The sequence below is a fragment of the Vicia villosa genome, linkage group LG5, assembly GCF_029867415.1.
Source record: "Vicia villosa cultivar HV-30 ecotype Madison, WI linkage group LG5, Vvil1.0, whole genome shotgun sequence".
In the NCBI taxonomy this organism is placed as follows: Eukaryota; Viridiplantae; Streptophyta; class Magnoliopsida; order Fabales; family Fabaceae; genus Vicia; species Vicia villosa.
Genome location: NC_081184.1, coordinates 33,901,927 through 33,919,121, shown reverse-complemented (window position 1 = coordinate 33,919,121; position 17,195 = coordinate 33,901,927). Strand labels below are relative to the sequence as shown.

General features: G+C 30.2%; 1 protein-coding gene across 2 annotated transcripts; it reads left to right on the top strand.

The window, feature by feature from the left end:
* Positions 1 to 15,091: 15,091 nt before the first annotated feature.
* On the top strand, positions 15,092 to 16,244 carry LOC131606487 (cyclin-D3-1-like). Of its 2 annotated transcripts, XM_058878713.1 has the most exons (4): positions 15,114 to 15,236; positions 15,441 to 15,547; positions 15,629 to 15,759; positions 15,831 to 16,244. In XM_058878713.1, exons 2-4 carry the CDS (start codon positions 15,460 to 15,462, stop codon positions 15,996 to 15,998), a joined length of 387 nt encoding a protein of 128 aa, XP_058734696.1. In that variant the 5' UTR covers positions 15,114 to 15,236; positions 15,441 to 15,459; the 3' UTR covers positions 15,999 to 16,244. The 2 variants fall into 2 exon arrangements, with proteins under 2 accessions (XP_058734695.1, XP_058734696.1); XM_058878712.1 differs by having other exon boundaries at positions 15,092 to 15,547.
* Positions 16,245 to 17,195: the final 951 nt, after the last annotated feature.

Here is a 17,195-nt window from a genome sequence, read left to right as displayed (position 1 = left end):
TGAAAATTTCAAGGAACACAAAATGAATTTAAAAAGACTGGTTGGTGTTGAAGAATGCAAAAAAATAAGAAAAGCGCAAATCTCAAAGTCGAAGAAGAAAAATATTTGTATAATAATAAAAATATGTCATTGTTGGTCCAAATATAAAAAGATTCATAAAGCATGACAAGCAACAAAACTTTTAGTTCAAATGAATAAATATTTTTTTCTTCCCAACGTAATGTAGAAAGAAAAGTCATATAAAGCCGAATTGGCCGAATTGCCCTCAAAACCAAAACTAAAAAAAAAAAATATTATTAAGTCTTATGACACAAAGAAGACATACATAGCTTGGTGATATAGAGTCTTTAGATGAATCACAAAAAGAGAAAGAAGAAAACATCAATCTTATGAAAAATCATGAAGAAAATGAGATAAACATACTCACTTCATACTTTACTTATAATAAATTATTTCTCATATGTAAAACATTAGATAGGGAATCAAGTAAAATAAAACATTTTATTTCTACCTCTAAGACTATTATCTCTTCTATTGAAATAGCAAATAAAAAATTATTGAAATAAATAGATAGCCTTAGAGAAAAAAAGTATTTTAATTCAATTTTTTTGTCCCCTTCTTCCTCCTCATGAGGATCTTATTAAATGTACCAAGTGTAAACCATGCAGTGTTTTGGAAAATAAAGTTAATGATATGCATAACACATGTGACAAGTTTATCAAAGGAAGAGATAACTTAAATCTCATTTTAAGTACTCAAAGATCCTTCTATAACAAAGGCAATCTAGGTTATGAACCTAAAAATAATACAAAATTTTATAGTAACATATGTCATACAAATATGACCTCTAAATGTTTTTTTTTTAAGCAAGTTGTATTGATAAGAACCAAAATTCTAAGGGACTTGATTACAAGAGACAATAGCAATATCACCCCAAAAAGAAGGCCACATGCTATCCAACAAAAAAAAATTACACTATCAAAAAGAACCTAACTTAAGTAAAACAAAAGGTTTTTGCTAAACTCATAAAAATTACAATTTGGTTGAGTAATATGCTTAAATGTTTACTATTGTAATAAAAACGACTATGTTGCTCAATTCTATTTTCTTAGAAAAAAGTCAATGAATGAAAAAAATTTACATCCACTTAGTCATTTTTAAAAAGAATAAAATGAAAAATATATTTGCTTCATCTTCCTTATGCAACTATGATTCTAAATATGTTGTCTTCGTCTTACTTATTTAATTATGATCCTAATTGAAAAGATAAAGACAATATGTATTACACTAATGTTAGAGGACTCAAAATAATTTGGACACCTAAAATTAAAACTTAAGTTTATAATAGAGATATGTTTTACAATATCAAACGCTAAATTATATCTTCATAACAGTTGTCCAAAATATATAACTTGAAATAAGTCTTTGTTGTCTTCTTTTTTTCTTATAAAAGAGAAGTTACGTTTATTAACAAAAGAAGAATTAATAGTTCTGATACTATGGCATTGTTTCTCAATCCAACAATTAAAGATGTCTTTTAGTTAATGGTTTAAAAAACAATTTATTAAGCATCAGTCAATTATATAAAAATATAAAAATGTGATTTTTTATTCGTTTTAATGCAAGGTTGTAAAATCTAAAACTAATCAACTCTTTTTATGAAATATAAATAACAAAAACAAAAACAAGACATGGATGATTTCCTACTTTTAAATTATAATAATTTTCATTATACGTAGTTTCAAGACTTAGTATTTAATGGGATTTTTTGTCTCTAAATTTTAATATGTTTTTGTTTAAAACTTTATGTCTTGTGAGAAATATTTTTATTACAAATATATTCAACCGAACGGTTTTCACAAAATAACAGTCAAACACATCCAATAAATTACAATTTTTACGATTTTTTTTTAGATCGATTTACAATTTTTATTTAGATTGGTTTGAATTTGAACACCCCAAATTTCTACCACATGCGAACTATGTATTAAATAAGTTCTCTTACATTCAATTTGTCTCTCTATAAGATAATAAATATAAGGGTTAAACAACGTCCCTTTAAAGTTAGATATTTTTTTGTTTTGTGTCCTTCTAAAATTTTTTGTTAAAGAATCGTCCATCTAAAGTTAGTAATTTTAACTTTTGGTCCATCATGATAAAACAGTCGCTAAAATCGTCGCCAATTAAGTTGCTAAAATCTTTGTTAATTAAGTCGCGAAAATCTTTGTTAATTAAGTCGCTAAGTAGTAAATCATCGCTAAAAATTGTCGGAAAGTTGTAAAAACCGTTGTTAAGTTACCGGAAATACCAAAAATTAAAATTTGGGTTAAATATATGACACCCCCTGCCATTAGAGCGAGATTCGGTTTTGCCCCCTTGAAGTTATTTTTTTACGAAGACACCCTTATAAAAGTTTTAATCAACTTTTACCACACCCTTTTACTCCACATGCTGACTAGGCTTGGACCCACTGGCTTAGGTGGCAATAAAAGGCTTAAATGCACTTTTGGTCCCTGTAAGTTAGCGAGTTTTTTATTTTCATCCCTGTAAGTTTTTTTTTTTGTTTGAGTCCCTATATCTTACTTTTTTCTTGAGGTTTAGTCCCTAAAGCCAAAATCCGTAGGAAAATCTGCAGGTTTCCTGCGGATTTTCCTGCAAAATTTCCTGTGGATTTTGATTTTAGGGACTAAAGTGAACGCGAAAGTGAAATATAGGGACTCAAACAAAAAAAAATAACTTACAAGGACGAAAATAAAAAACCCGCTAACTTTCAGGGACCAAAAATATATTTAAGCCGCAATAAAATAACCATTTAATTAATTAAAAAAAGCATGAAACTCTTTATATTTATATTTTCTCGTCAAAACAGGAAAAACATCTCCTTCTTCTTTCTCTATTGTTCAGCCATTAACAAGCCAAAGCAAGCATGAAGCCAAGGGTTTCTGATACAGCCATGTGTTATTCAGCATTTCATCATCTTCTTCTCACTTACAAAGTTGATGTACCATTTCCAAAGTCAGCCACCGCACCACCGTCAAATTCAACCATCGCTATTGACTCCGACAACCACCGAATTCGACCATCGCTATTGACTCAGACCACCACCTGTATATTTCTAAACGCTAGAGTTACATAAACACTTTCAGTTTGTTTCTAACGCTATAGCTACATAAACACTCCGTCGTGCCACCATTGTTTCGTCAAGAAGTAAACAACAACAATGCTCTTCTGGTGCAAGTCTAAAAATTTGTTACTTTGATCTAAACAAGTCAAAGTTAATAATTTGCACAAAGTTAAAATTACATGAATAATGTGGCATGTATGCTTATGATTACAAACATCCACAGAATTGTTTAATAATGCTGATAGTGGTTTTCAAGCAAACAGGCAAAATCCAGTCAAAAGTAAAGGGAAAAAAAAGGAATAAGCACCAGTAGTTTGACAGTACATCTCAACTAAAGTCTTTTTCAAATTGACCTCGCATATAAATCCAAAATAAACAAATTAGACTGGATAAAAAGGATTGAGTTCTTGTACAGTTTATAAAGATAATTTTGAATACTATATTTAATTCAAGCTATGGATTCAAACACCAACTGTGTACTGTTTCTATTTGGATTGCAACTCAATCCAGTTTCAAAAAAATTACATCAAGGACAAACTCCTTTTGATTTTATGTATGATATGATATTATAACCAGTATAATTAGCCCAACGCTCATTCTCAGTACATAAAATGGTTCTATAATAACTAGCCACCAAAACCCAGTGGAGTTAACTTCAAATCGTGAAAGCAGAATGATCTGCTTCTGCCAAAACTTGGTGATGACCAACCAAAAAGACAAAAAAGACGTTAACTGTGTGAATCACTTAATCTTCAAGCTCGATAATCTTAACAACAGGTGCATCACCAACTTTCTGGAAAATAACAACTCTATCATGTGGCTTGATAACTCCTGATGTTTTTCCATGATCAAGGGCTACCTTCACAACAACCCATAACAACACTTTCTTCATAATAATTTTCGATAGTTCATCATCTTCCTCAACAAACATTCAGAAACAAATTCATTCACGTTCATTCAACAAGCATCAAACCATAAATACACAAATTCATCAAACCCTAACTATTCATTCATCAATTTACCTAAACACTAAAACCTTCAGAATATTGAGAAAAGAAGAGAAATCCTCACTCAAATAACGCCACAAAACCTTCAAACGATTTCGGATTCATCATCAAACAAAGAAACCTTCAATCGATTTCCTTTCTCCGCCCAATTCACATTCAATCGCTCATCTCCTTCTCTTGATAACGCCACAAAACCTTCAATCGATTTCGGATTCATCATCAAACAACGAAACCTTCAATCTATTTCCTTTCTCCGTCCAATTCACATTCAATCGCTCATCTCCTTCTCTCCCCGATGGCATCTGATGTTGAAACGTGTTGAGTTGATGAACAATGATGTTTCTGGGTTTGCGATTTGAAACGGTAATGATGATGTTGTTGGGTTTGACGATTTGAAACGGTAATCGCTTCTTGGGTTTGATTGGTGTTCATGGGTTTAATTGTTCGTGGGTTTGATTTGATGTTGAACAATGATGTTGCTGGAATATGTGAGTTTGCAGAAAAAATTATTAATAAACATCATTGCCATTTTCATCATTATCATTGTCCCAGTCAGCAAACAAATGCCACCGTGACCACTTCAGTCAAAGCCTAGTCAGCAAATGTGGTAAAAGAGTTTGGTAAATCCAGGTTTTGGGTTTTATAAGGGGCATTTAATAAAAAAAAAAACTTTAGGGGGCGTAAACCAAAACTCGCTATAATGGCAGGGGGGGCTTAATATATTTAACCCTTAAAATTTCTATCTTTTACAGAGACGATTCTTTAACGAAATTTTTAGAGTTGTAAAATAAAAATATCTAACATTAGAAAAAATTTAAACATGTTTAGCCCTAAATATAAAATTAACAAAAATTGAGTCGTCAATTCAGTCACTAAAATCTTTGTTAATTAAGTCCTTAAGTAGTAAATCGTCGCTAAAAATTGTCACTAAGTTGTAAAAACCGTTGTTAAGTTACCGGAAATACCAAAAATTAAAATTTCTATCTTTAGAGAGACGATTTTTTAACGAAATTTTTAAAAAGTTGAAAAATAAAAATATCTAACTTTAGAAAAAATTGAAACATGTTTAGCCTTAAATATAAAATTAACAAAATTGAGTTATCTAAGATGAACTCTTGCAGCTATAAACAGTGAGACAAAATGAAAACATGACTTATATTAAAGTTTATTTAGTAATTCATTTTATTACATAAAAGTAACAATATAACTATAAAAAGACTATTCTTATTTTCAATTTGTTTTAGATATGATTTAGCAAAGAAACAAATCTACATGGTTGCTCACAACATTTTGCCAAAAAAAAATACAGTTGCTCACATTTTTACTGTGCAATCATTCATAATGCTACCTCACAAGTTTTGAGAATCATTCATATAGCTACCTCACAAGTCTTTTATTAATTGCTTCTATGTATTGTTCACCTTATTAAGTTTTATGTCAAACATTCGATCCTTCCTGCTATCTTCTTTTTTTAATGCTTTTTTTCAACTCTCTCTTCTTTTTCAGTCCGGTTCTATTTTCCTATTTGATTTAATTTATAACCTATGTATTGCATTCTAAATGTTTTTTACAACTTCACATGGTTTATGCAATTCTGTTTATACTTAGAAACACAAAAGAAAAGAACTTCTCACTATTTTCTCTCTTTCAACGTCTTTTCTTTTAGCTTAGTGTGCTTTTTGTTTAACTAAAGAGTGGTGATATGAGTATTTTCTATTAATTTCAAATTAAATAGTTGTCATTTTGTTAATTCTTATTATTTATTTATTCATTTATCACTTACAATATAATTTTGTAAAACGACTAGACTTTTGTTGAGACACCTATATTTGTTTGTTATTTCAATAATATTTTCTTCGCATTTTTTTATGTAATAAGGTGGAAGCTCAGTAGAATTTTTGTTTCATTATCATTGATCTCACATAATCTTGTTCAAAATAAATTCTTAATTTTACTCACCTTTTTCAATCTGACATGCATGTGCATCATTAGGGGTGTGCATGGATCATAAACCAAACCAAACTGAACCATATATATGGTTTGGTTTGGATCTAAAAACTGTTTCTATAAAACCGGTTTAATTTTTTAAAACCGGTTTACTTGTGGTTCAATTCAGTTTTAAACCGGTTTTTTACAATTAAAAACAGTTTTTAAAAAACCAGTTTTAAACCGGTTTTTCTCAAAACCAGTTTTTTATTTACTTAAAAAAATACAGTTTTCAAACAAATTTTATAAAAAATCAGTTTTTAATTGTAGATTTGATTGTAATCACTTGGTTATAATACTATTTTTAATCTTTACAATTCAATATGTGATGCATTTTGTATTACTTTTAGATACTTTCAAACTCAGCCATCTCAATTCTACAAACAGGATTGAAAATGTGATATCATGGATTCAGTTTGTGAAAGAAAAGACTTGTTTAGATTCATCTCAAATAAGAGAGAAAATTGGGAACGAACAAGAGAGATGAGTACTGCACCTGAAACTATGAAAACCTAGATAATTAGTTTATGGTAGATTAGGTTAAATTGAATTGAAGAAAGAGATTTGATTTTACCGTTTGGAATAAATTGAATTCTTCTGAGAGATGAAAGATTTGAGAATGGGGTGAGTGGGAAGACATAGCAACTCAATGAGAAAAGTGAGATGACGATACATATCATGATGAAGGGAGAAAGAGACAGTGTTATTCCAAATGTGGTATCCAATAAGCTGAACCGGTTTAGAATATGGGTATTGGTTTTTTTTTAATTTTATTAAATGGGCCACCAGTTTTATAATTTGTTATTGGATTGGGTTTTTAAATTTGGAATAATTCAGATAGGAATTTGGTTTTTGGTTTTTGGTTTTATTGCACACCCCTATGCATCATGCAGTTTTATGATATCTTTTTCTTTATGATTAATAAAATTTTCTATGTCATGATTTGTATATTCTATATTTATAACATGTTTATATTCTCATCCCAATCTATTTTTACCTGTTTTGATTTTAGATTTTGAGATGACAATTAAGATTGCATTTGTTTTTTTTATTGTGTAAGTTAAATCCCAAAAACTAGTTTTAAGTTGTGTATATTTTTTTAATGCTTTTATTCTTTGGCTGTTTCTTTTTACTAATTAAACTATGATTCTAATTCAAATGATTTTTGTGCATTGTATTATTTTTAAAATTATTGTATTATATTAAAGGTTTAAATAGTTTTAGATTCATATAAAGTTGACATGTTTTTATTTTTAGTCACTAATTTTTTTTAAATTAATTTTTGAATGTTAAAATTATTTTTGTTTTTGTTTTTAAAGTTAAAATCACCAGAAAATTCTTTTAAAAAATTTCGATAGAAAATCCAAAGATTTTAAATCCGCATATAAACAAAGCAATTAAAAAAATGAATTTATAACTAATTACCGAATATAATTTATTATTTGTGAACAAAATAATAGAGAGAGTATTTAAGATTTGAGAGAGCATTAGAGTTTGACAAATAAATATATAGAAGATTCAACTTCATTAGACAGAGGAAGAGGGGAATGGATTCTCTCCTATGACTAAAATATTTTTAAAATTAAATCATTGAAATATATGATGAAAATATAAAATAATGGAAATATTTGACGGGTTGAAAAGGAACACTGGATCCAATTTACTTAAAGTCCCAATAAAACCAATTCATTTTAAGGATCAATATTATAAATTGACAGAAATTTTTAATGGCAGTCAACAAAATATTTCTTTTTATAAATAAATATTTATTTGTATATCTCAACAAATTATACAATATATAAAATATTTAGTTTTTCTTTTAATATTTTTTTTCCTTTTATGTTGTATACTCAGATTTTTTTTTCCAATATGCAAATGATATATAAGAAATTGCACTAGGGTGTAACCCTTACAACACAAAGACTCTAATTAGAGTTGAAGTTGGACAACTGTAATTTGTAGAGATCGTAAAAACTAATTTGTAGAAATCATAAAAATAAAATTACATTTGAAAACACCACATCAAAACTATAAGATTTATTCTAAAAAATAATGGCATTTCTCATGAGCCATAAACTCGAAATAGTTGCTATCCAAATAATGTTTATTTTGTTCTTATGTTTAGCACCAAAATTCAAAAATTCATCAAAAGAGAGATCTAAATCTTCACCCAACCAAATGTAAATTCTACTCCAAATTGCTTTCGACACAGAGGAATCAAGAAACAAATGATTCGAAGTCTCCGGATGGGCAAAACAAAACAAGTAATCGGGAGTAGAGATATTTGGGACACCCCTATAGAACAAAAGATCTTTTAATGGAAGTCTATTGGAGAAGAACCTCAACAAAAAAAACATTTATTCTTTTTTTTTTAATAAGCAACTGAATATAAGATATCGCACTAGGGGTGCAACCCTTACATCAAGAAAAAACTAGGAAGTTTTGTTACAAAGTAATGGTAATTTATACCAATCTTAAAAAGATAACCTACTATGGGGTTCCCTATTACAACTCCATCTCTAAGAGAAAAACATGATGTTTGAAATCACCTCATCATAACTAAAAGTTCCATTATAAAAAATGATTGTGTTTCTCATCTTCCAAATACACCAAATTAGAGCTATCCATATTGTGTTTAGAATAGCTTTAATGTTGGTGTTTTTCTCCTTTTCTTGAATGATTTCGAAGCTTTTGAATTCCTCTAAAGAGATCCTTACTTCGTCGCCCAACCACATGTAGATTCTATTCTATACCGCCTTAGTGACATGACAATGGTAGAAAAGATGATCCAAGGATTTCGGATGGTTAGAACAAAAAAATACAATCTATGGAAGTGAGATTAGACACACCTCTATCGGCAAGTTGAACTTTTAGCGGAAGTCTATTAATGAAGAGTCTCCAAGTGAAAATCTTGATCTTTGCCGGGATGGTAATCTTCCAAATTATATCCAACATGTTAATGGTGGGAAGAGACCAAGCTAGATCCTTTGTATTAGACACCAAATGTGAAACACTAGACACCTTAAAGTCTCCGTTAGAAGTGAGATTCCAATGAAAATCATCCGTTGCCAAATTATCCGACACTACACCTTCAAGGAGCACTTTTAAATATCCCTTAGTTCTTCCGCTACACCCGTGCCCATGATGGAGGTTATAGATTCTAAGAGGCATCTTCAAATTCCAAAATAACATTCAAAAAATTAACAGTTTGTGGCGTCCAAGCTAAATCTCCTTTATTCTAAGACACATCTTCAAATTCCAAATGACATTCAACAAATTTACAGTTTGTGGTGTCCAAGCTAAGTCTTTAATTTTCAACTCCAATTTTGAAACACTTAAAACCCATAAATCACCATTCAAATTCAGGTTCCATTTGAAACTATCTTCCTCCAAACTAATTGAGTTTACCCAAGCAAATTATGCATAGACCGCCACTATAATAGTTATTTCCTTGATTTATTAAAATCCCTCATCAAAATATGCACTTCTTTAATAGTGTTTAGAAATTTTTCTTAAGTTAGCTAAATATAGTTATTTCATTAAAATTAAATTTGTTCCATGTAAAAAATTTCAACCACACGGTCTTAAAGAATTTTATCACAATGGTTAGACCATAATATTTTTATCCTAGGACAATGTATAATATTTGGATGGAAATAATATTGTTCTCGTAGATATTGCGGTAGTTTATATAAGTTGCCCTTTGGTGACGGCCATTTTTCAATGTTTTACCTACAGACAACAAAAACCGTCACTAATTGTATTTTAATAGTTTTATTTATTCAACTTTACTTATCTTCATTATTATTACTAGCGTTCAGACGGGCACTCCCGTGCCCGTCTGCCCGCTTTTTTTAATGCGCACAGCAGAAAAAAATAAACGCGCGTATTTCTTTTAATGATTTTTTATTGTATGATTCATTTGCTAAAATAATATTAGTTAGACATTAGTTGAATTAAAATCAAGATGCTGAATATATATTAGTTACAATAGTTTTAGTGAGTTTACGTATATATAATAATTTTATTATTTTATGATATTAAACTAATAGAGTTTTATTGAAAGATAGCGCATTTTTTATGAAGTTTGTGTTATACGTCCCATTAAAAATAAGATTATTTAAACATGATTAGTATAATAATAATTAAGATGATCAAATGCATTTTCAATATGTTTTAGCATTCTACTCTCTCCCTCTCTCCACATATGTCAGACTGTTTTTTTTTGCTGGGCTAACATGTATATGTCTTTTATGAAGTTTTTGAGCCAAAAAATAATTTTCTCTTTTGCACAAAACATGTAGTTATCATGGGATTGTATGATGATACACGTGTCTCCCTCCCTCTCTCTTTCCCTCTCACGCTCTCCCTCTCTCCTTCCCCCCTCTCTCTCACTCTCTCACTCTCCCCCTCTCATTGTCTCCATCTCACCCTCCCCCTCTTTCTCCCTCTTCCTCTCACACCTAAATCCTTTCCTCACGCACTCTCCCTCTTCCTCACTCACTCCATACATCTCTCTCTCTCTCTCTCTCTCGTGCCCATTTGTTAGCTTTTTTAATGCGCACAACGTCAAAATTTAAATGAATATTTTTTGTGTAAACTTTGTGATATGCACTCTCTCTCTTCCTCTCTCTCACTCTCCCTCTCCCTCTATCTCTCACACGCTCTCTGTCTCTCTCACTCTCCCTCTCCCTCTATCTCTCACACGCTCTCTGTCTCTCTCACTCTCCCTCTATCCCACTATCTCTATCTCTATCCCTCTACCTCCCTCTATCTCTCTCTCACTCAGTCTCTCTTTCCCTCTCCCTCCCTCCATCCTTCTCTCTCTCACGCGCTCTCTGTCTCTCTCACTCTCACTCTCTCCCTCCCTCTATCTCTCTCCCTCTCTATCTCTGTCCCTCCCTCTCTCTCTCTCTCACTCTCCCTCCCTCTCCATCTTCCTCCCTCCATCATTCTCTCTCTCCCTCTCCCTCCATCCGTCCTTCTCTCTCTCTATCTCTCTTCGTTTATCCGTTTTTTTTAGTGTGCAGAAACGAATATTTTGTATTTATTTTTTATTTTAATTTACTAATATGAGTTTCATCAAAGTCTTTGTCTCAATTTCATGTTATTTTTATTGGTTTTAGATGTACTCATGCTCTAATGACGCGTGCATATATAGACTTCGAAGGAAGTGAGTGTAATTTCCTTTCAATTATATGATCTAATATTTTATTTTAATACATGCTATAATACCTAATAATATGATATTATTATTATTATTATTATTATTATTATTATTATTATTATTATTATTATGTAAATGTTAATATAAATTAAGACATAAATATTTAGAAAATAGGAACAACAAATATAAATCATAAAACATCTAATACAAACTAAAATATTGTTTCTTCATCAAGTCTTTTTAGGTTTATTGTATGTCAAATATTAATAAATTCATTTTTAAAGTTCATTTTGAAAGTTTTGAATAGACCATGTCATTTTTTTTCTCATTTATTTTCTTTAGGACATTTCTTTTTCAATAGGTTTTAATCCATCCTTCTTTTAAACAATAATAAAACATAAGAGAGTTGAAATTAGAAAACAAAATTTAAAAAAAATCTAAATTATAAATCATAAGTAGAATAATTTTTATAATGTTCTTCTATGAAGATAATTTTTTAATGTGGATTTTCTTTATCTTTCTTCTTCTATGATATAACCATTTTTCCTTATCATGTGTAACATGATTATTTTAAAAAGATATGAACAAAATATAAAATAAATGATGGCAACACGTTTCTCTATGCTTAATTGATGGTGATTTTAAATATATACACCATTTGGATATAAATAATAATTGTCTTGGATATTTTAAATGTTCATAAAATTATAAATTATCACCATCATTTCCATACAAATATACAAAACATCATAAAATAAACGCAAAAATATATAAACCATATGAAAATATATAAATCATCATAAAATATAAATGTTATATTGTTGCTTCAGTAGTTATAAATGATTATTTTTAAAAAATATAAACAAAATATAAAATAAATGATGGCAACACGTTTCTCTATGCTTAATTGATGGTGATTTTAAATATATACATATAAATAATAATTGTCTTGGTTATTTTAAATGTTCATAAAATTATAAATTATCACCATCATTTCCATACAAATATACAAAACATCATAAAATAGACGCAAAAATATATAAACCATATGAAAATATATAAAATCATCATAAAATATAAATGTTATATTGTTGCTTGAGTAGTTATAACCAATGTTAATTATAGTAAAAATTTACTCATAATGGTGGAACACAAAGAATACAAATTGCTATAAAGTAGGAGTACAAAATTAGAATTGATGGAGATAATAAATCAATTAATTATGGGTGCAATTTTATCCATAATGGTTATAACTACCAATTACTTGATTAAGAAATAGCGAATGAATTTAACAATTATTTTGTAGTTAATGCCAGTTTTTTGTTTTTTTAGTTTTTTAATAAAAAATAAATTAAATAACTGTTTATTTATCGTAATTAACTAAAAAATAGAGGGTATTATAGGAATGAAAAAAGAGTCAGCCCAAAATCTTGTATCCCCTTCATATATAGTTATAGATAACTAAAAAATAGAGGGTATTATAGGAATGAAAAAAGAGTCAGCCCAAAATCTTGTATCCCCTTTATATATAGTTATAGATTATTTTAAACTCAGATCTCTCTCTTTTGAAAAAAAAAGCGAAGAACCTTCTCCAAACGCGCCACTCATCTCTCTCTCTTTCTCGTGCCGACAAAACGCGAAGAACTTTCACATTAGCGCTTTTCCAAACGTGCTTTTTTCCCAAATCGATTCTCACAGAAGTTTTCCCACGTTGCTTTTTCCCCAAATCGTTCAATCGCTCGAACCCTAAAATCGTTCAATCGCTCAACCTCAAAATCGTTCAAATCGCGTAAACCCAAAATTGCTCGTCCTTATTTCAATGTTTCAGCTTCAACCTAAATCACTTGAATCGTATCAATTTCTCAAACCTTAACAATCATATTTGAATCGTTTCAACATCAAAATCAATCATTTGAATTGTTCAATCATCAAATCTTTTGTGTGAGCTCTGTTTATCATATCATCTTATAGGAGTCGTAGTTAAAATAATTCAATCTGATGTTTTTCATGCCTTTAGGGTCGGAGACATCGCCATTATATGCGACTCGCCGTCGCCGACACAAATCAGGTACTATAAACTTTTAAAACTAGTTTAAACGTATTTTTGAATGTTTATTTTACAATTGATTTCATCTAAAATTTGTTGTTTTGTCACTAATGTATACTTGTTATTGAATTTGAGTTCATGGTTATGCGTTGGTTTTGTCATGCTGAGGAAGACCGTTGTTATTTTTCTAGTTGTGTATTCATTTATTGTTGGTAAGTACTTGCATTCACCAATTTCGGTTTCCAATTGCATGTGTATTTACTAAGGAAATGGTTGTTGCTGCTTTCACTATCAATGTAGTTGATGACCCCTGCACTCTGAGTAAAGTGTTGTACTTGAGACCCCTTGGAAATGTTTATGAGTGGAATCTAGATTTTGTATATTTATGTAAAGTTACGTAGTAGTAAATTCAATTCAACATTACATATATACTAGTGGAATCTAGATTTTGTTACTTCTGAGGAGTATGTCTAAAGTTACATTTTCTCCTTCCACGGAAGCAAAGATCCATTCACGACGGAGACAAATCCAATGCAATTCTCCATTCATAGTTTCAACTCAACTCAACTTACAATACCTACAACTATCTCGTAAATCAATTTTATTCTAAATATGGTTTGGAGTTTGACAAGTCTTGTTTTTTGGTATTGTTCTTTCTATTATGCAGGCAATTGGCACAATCAACATGGCTACTGAGTTAATCCAAAAGTTGGGCATTTTTTCCATTGGAGGTTAGTATTTCTAAAATTTCAGATTGGTTCTCATATGGATACAATTGTAACTAAACTACTCACTTTTTTATGGTCTTTTTCAGAGCCACAAAAGTTTTCAAAAGATGGTTACGAAGAACTGATGCAAGTGAGTCATCTTGCTCATGCTATGCTTTCAATACTTCTTTTTCCATCCCTTATTAGGGGCTCTCCTAGTCGAATTCTGAACTTTCAATACTACTCACTTCTTTTGCCATTGAATTTTATTTCTTTTTTCATCTATTTTGAGCAGGCACTTTGTCCCCAATTTAAATATGGGCGCTCCAATCATTGAAAGTTTGAGGAAGCACACAAAGTAACAATCTTTCTTCGCTGATTTAAATTCTTTTGTACATAGTTTCTTTTCTCTTTTTTGAGTTAATAGTGATTAACCCTTGTATGGCATATTTGGACTGTCACCTATTGGTTACAAATCCTCTTGACTATGTTGAACCTTTGGGTGACTGGTTACAAGACAAGTTTTTATGGCCCTATTAATGCATATGCAGCTTGCGGTGAATTGAAGAAGGCAAAACAAGTAATGAGTGCAAGTAGCAAAACACATTGAACTTGCATATTGATACTGATGAGTAGCTAAATGTAGACTTCCATGTTTGTGATCACTTATATGTGTAAATATGCTATGTCTTTCTACGGTGTCCCTTTTGGAGTAACTTTGGAAAGGGCATACCATACCAATATAATTTATCATAGGTGCCTTATTGAAGTGTACAATTGCGAAGATTGGCTTTGAGAAGAAATAAGTATCTCAAGGTTTCGAAGCTATTGCTCGTTCTCAGTGTCATCTAAGAAGTAAACCATCTCTTGCAAATATGACACTCCTATCTCAGGTGCGAAATTTTTTTAAGTGTATATTTATCTTGAACAAATTTCCTTAGTATATATTACCTATGTCACTATTTAGTATATACTACCTCTGTCCATTACTAAGGACTATGATAATTTTTCTTGTCTAGTACTATATTTATGTTTTCATTACTTTCTAATGACTCAACTTTTTTTCTCTTGATTCCGAATTATGAAAGTTTCTCTCTAAAAAAGGAAACGGTTGAGCTTTTGCAATCAAAGTCCTTAACCTAGTTGAATCTTAAAATCCAGATCTTGAGCCTTCACAAGCTTTTCAAAGTTCAAGCTGGTTTGGTTTCTCTAACACTTGTTCAATAGCTTTGCTTTGAATTTTGACTTTGTTTGACTTGACAGTGACTATATAGTCTCCAATTTTGAGTTGAAAAGCATGGTATTAGTTTATTGTTTGTATTTGCTTTTGATTTTTATGATTATTCTATAATAATAGTGGATAATGTATTGGGGTTGGTGGAGTTAATTAGTATTCTTTCAGTGTTTGTTTCATTGATTATATGATAAGAAGACTTGGATTGAAAGATCTTGTTTGTTGGGAGTTTCTTCATAGATTTGAAGATGTTGTTCTCTCTGTCATTAGATCAGGTGAGTTTTCACTTTCTCTTCAATATCTTTGATCTATTTTATCTTATCTTCTATTTCTCATGATTTTTCACATGATTGCAGATTCAAAGTTCATGAGTTATCTACCTTCTGTTTTGGCAACTGCTACAATGATTCATGTTTTCAACAGTGTTGACCCTAGTTTAGGAGATGAATACAAAAACCAGCTTCTTGGTATTCTTGGAATCAACAAAGTGTTTTTTTTTTATATGCTATTATTAATGTTAGTGTTATATTTATGCTAATTAATGTGGAATGGTTATAGGAAGAAGTGGATGAATGTGGGAAGCTGATGATGAAAGTGTGGAGAGAATATGAAGAGAATGAGAATGGATTCAACAAACGTAAGTTTGGGTCAATTCCAAGTAGTCCAAACGGTGTAATTGATGTGTCATTTAGCTGTGAAAATTCCAATGATTCATGGGCTATATGAGCAACAGTTTCAGTATCATCTTCACCAGAGCATTTGTCAAAGAGGATCAAACTTAAGAACAGTTTCTATTAAACTATTCATAGTTAATTTCAACTTTCTAATTTCATAATGCAAAGAGGAAAAAAAAAGAAAAATAGTCTTTTTTATTATGAAGTACTGTGTTTTTTTTTTTTGAGGGAGAAGTTAAAATGCTGAGTATGTCTATTGAGTCTTCTCAGTGATGGAGATATTGATGTATTCTATGACTCATTGGATAGTTTGTCAGGTCAAGATTCTGTTATAGCCGAAGAAGAGTATGGTTTCGAAAGGCGTTACGATGAAAGTTGGGTGAATGAGCCTGTTAGTGTGAAAGAAAGAAGGAAATTTTTTTTGCAGGGTATGGATTTAGCTTATAGTTCTTCCAAGATTTTGTCTCAAGAAAAATTTATGAGTTTTAATCAGAGGGTCACGAGGTGCAGTGGAGCGGTTTCTAATGCATGCATTTTCCCTTCTGATAAAGTATCTGAGAAGACGGTTTTCTCGGATGGAATGCAACTTCTGAGGCAGAAGTCTTGTTAGAAGGACTTAAAGGGCATCGTGGGGATGAGGTGGATGCAAGTTCTCAATGGGAAATGAATGAGAAGGTGGATGCAACTTCTACAGCTCCTGAACACAGAAACAGAAGATGAAGCACAAGAAGAGTTTCGGGATTTTGATAAGAGTAAAACTAGTAGGAATAACTGGTGGAAGCGCTTTGTAAATGTCGAAAAAGGCGATGAAGGAAAAGTTATATGAGACATTCTTCGATTTTGCAATATATGAATTTAGTATAAAATGGGATAATTTTTTGTGATTTTTTTGTGTGTAAGTTTTTAAGTATATTAAATGAAACTTTCTAGGTTGAAATATTTGAATTTAGTATAAAATGGGATAATTTTTTTAATTTTAGTGATTTAACTTTGTCATGAGTCTTAATGTATTTTAAAATATTTATAATTTATTGTATAATGAGTAATTTAATTTTAATAGTAGTAATATTCATTAATGTAAAATTATAAATTTATTTTAGGTTTATATAATAAAAAATTTGTTTATTGAAGTTTTTTAAGCAACAAAAAGAAATTTTATATTTAAAAAAAATTAAAATTTATATCAGTTCTAGTGATACCTACAAAGTCGTAGGTATAAGTTTTACTAATTATATTATTAGGATAACAT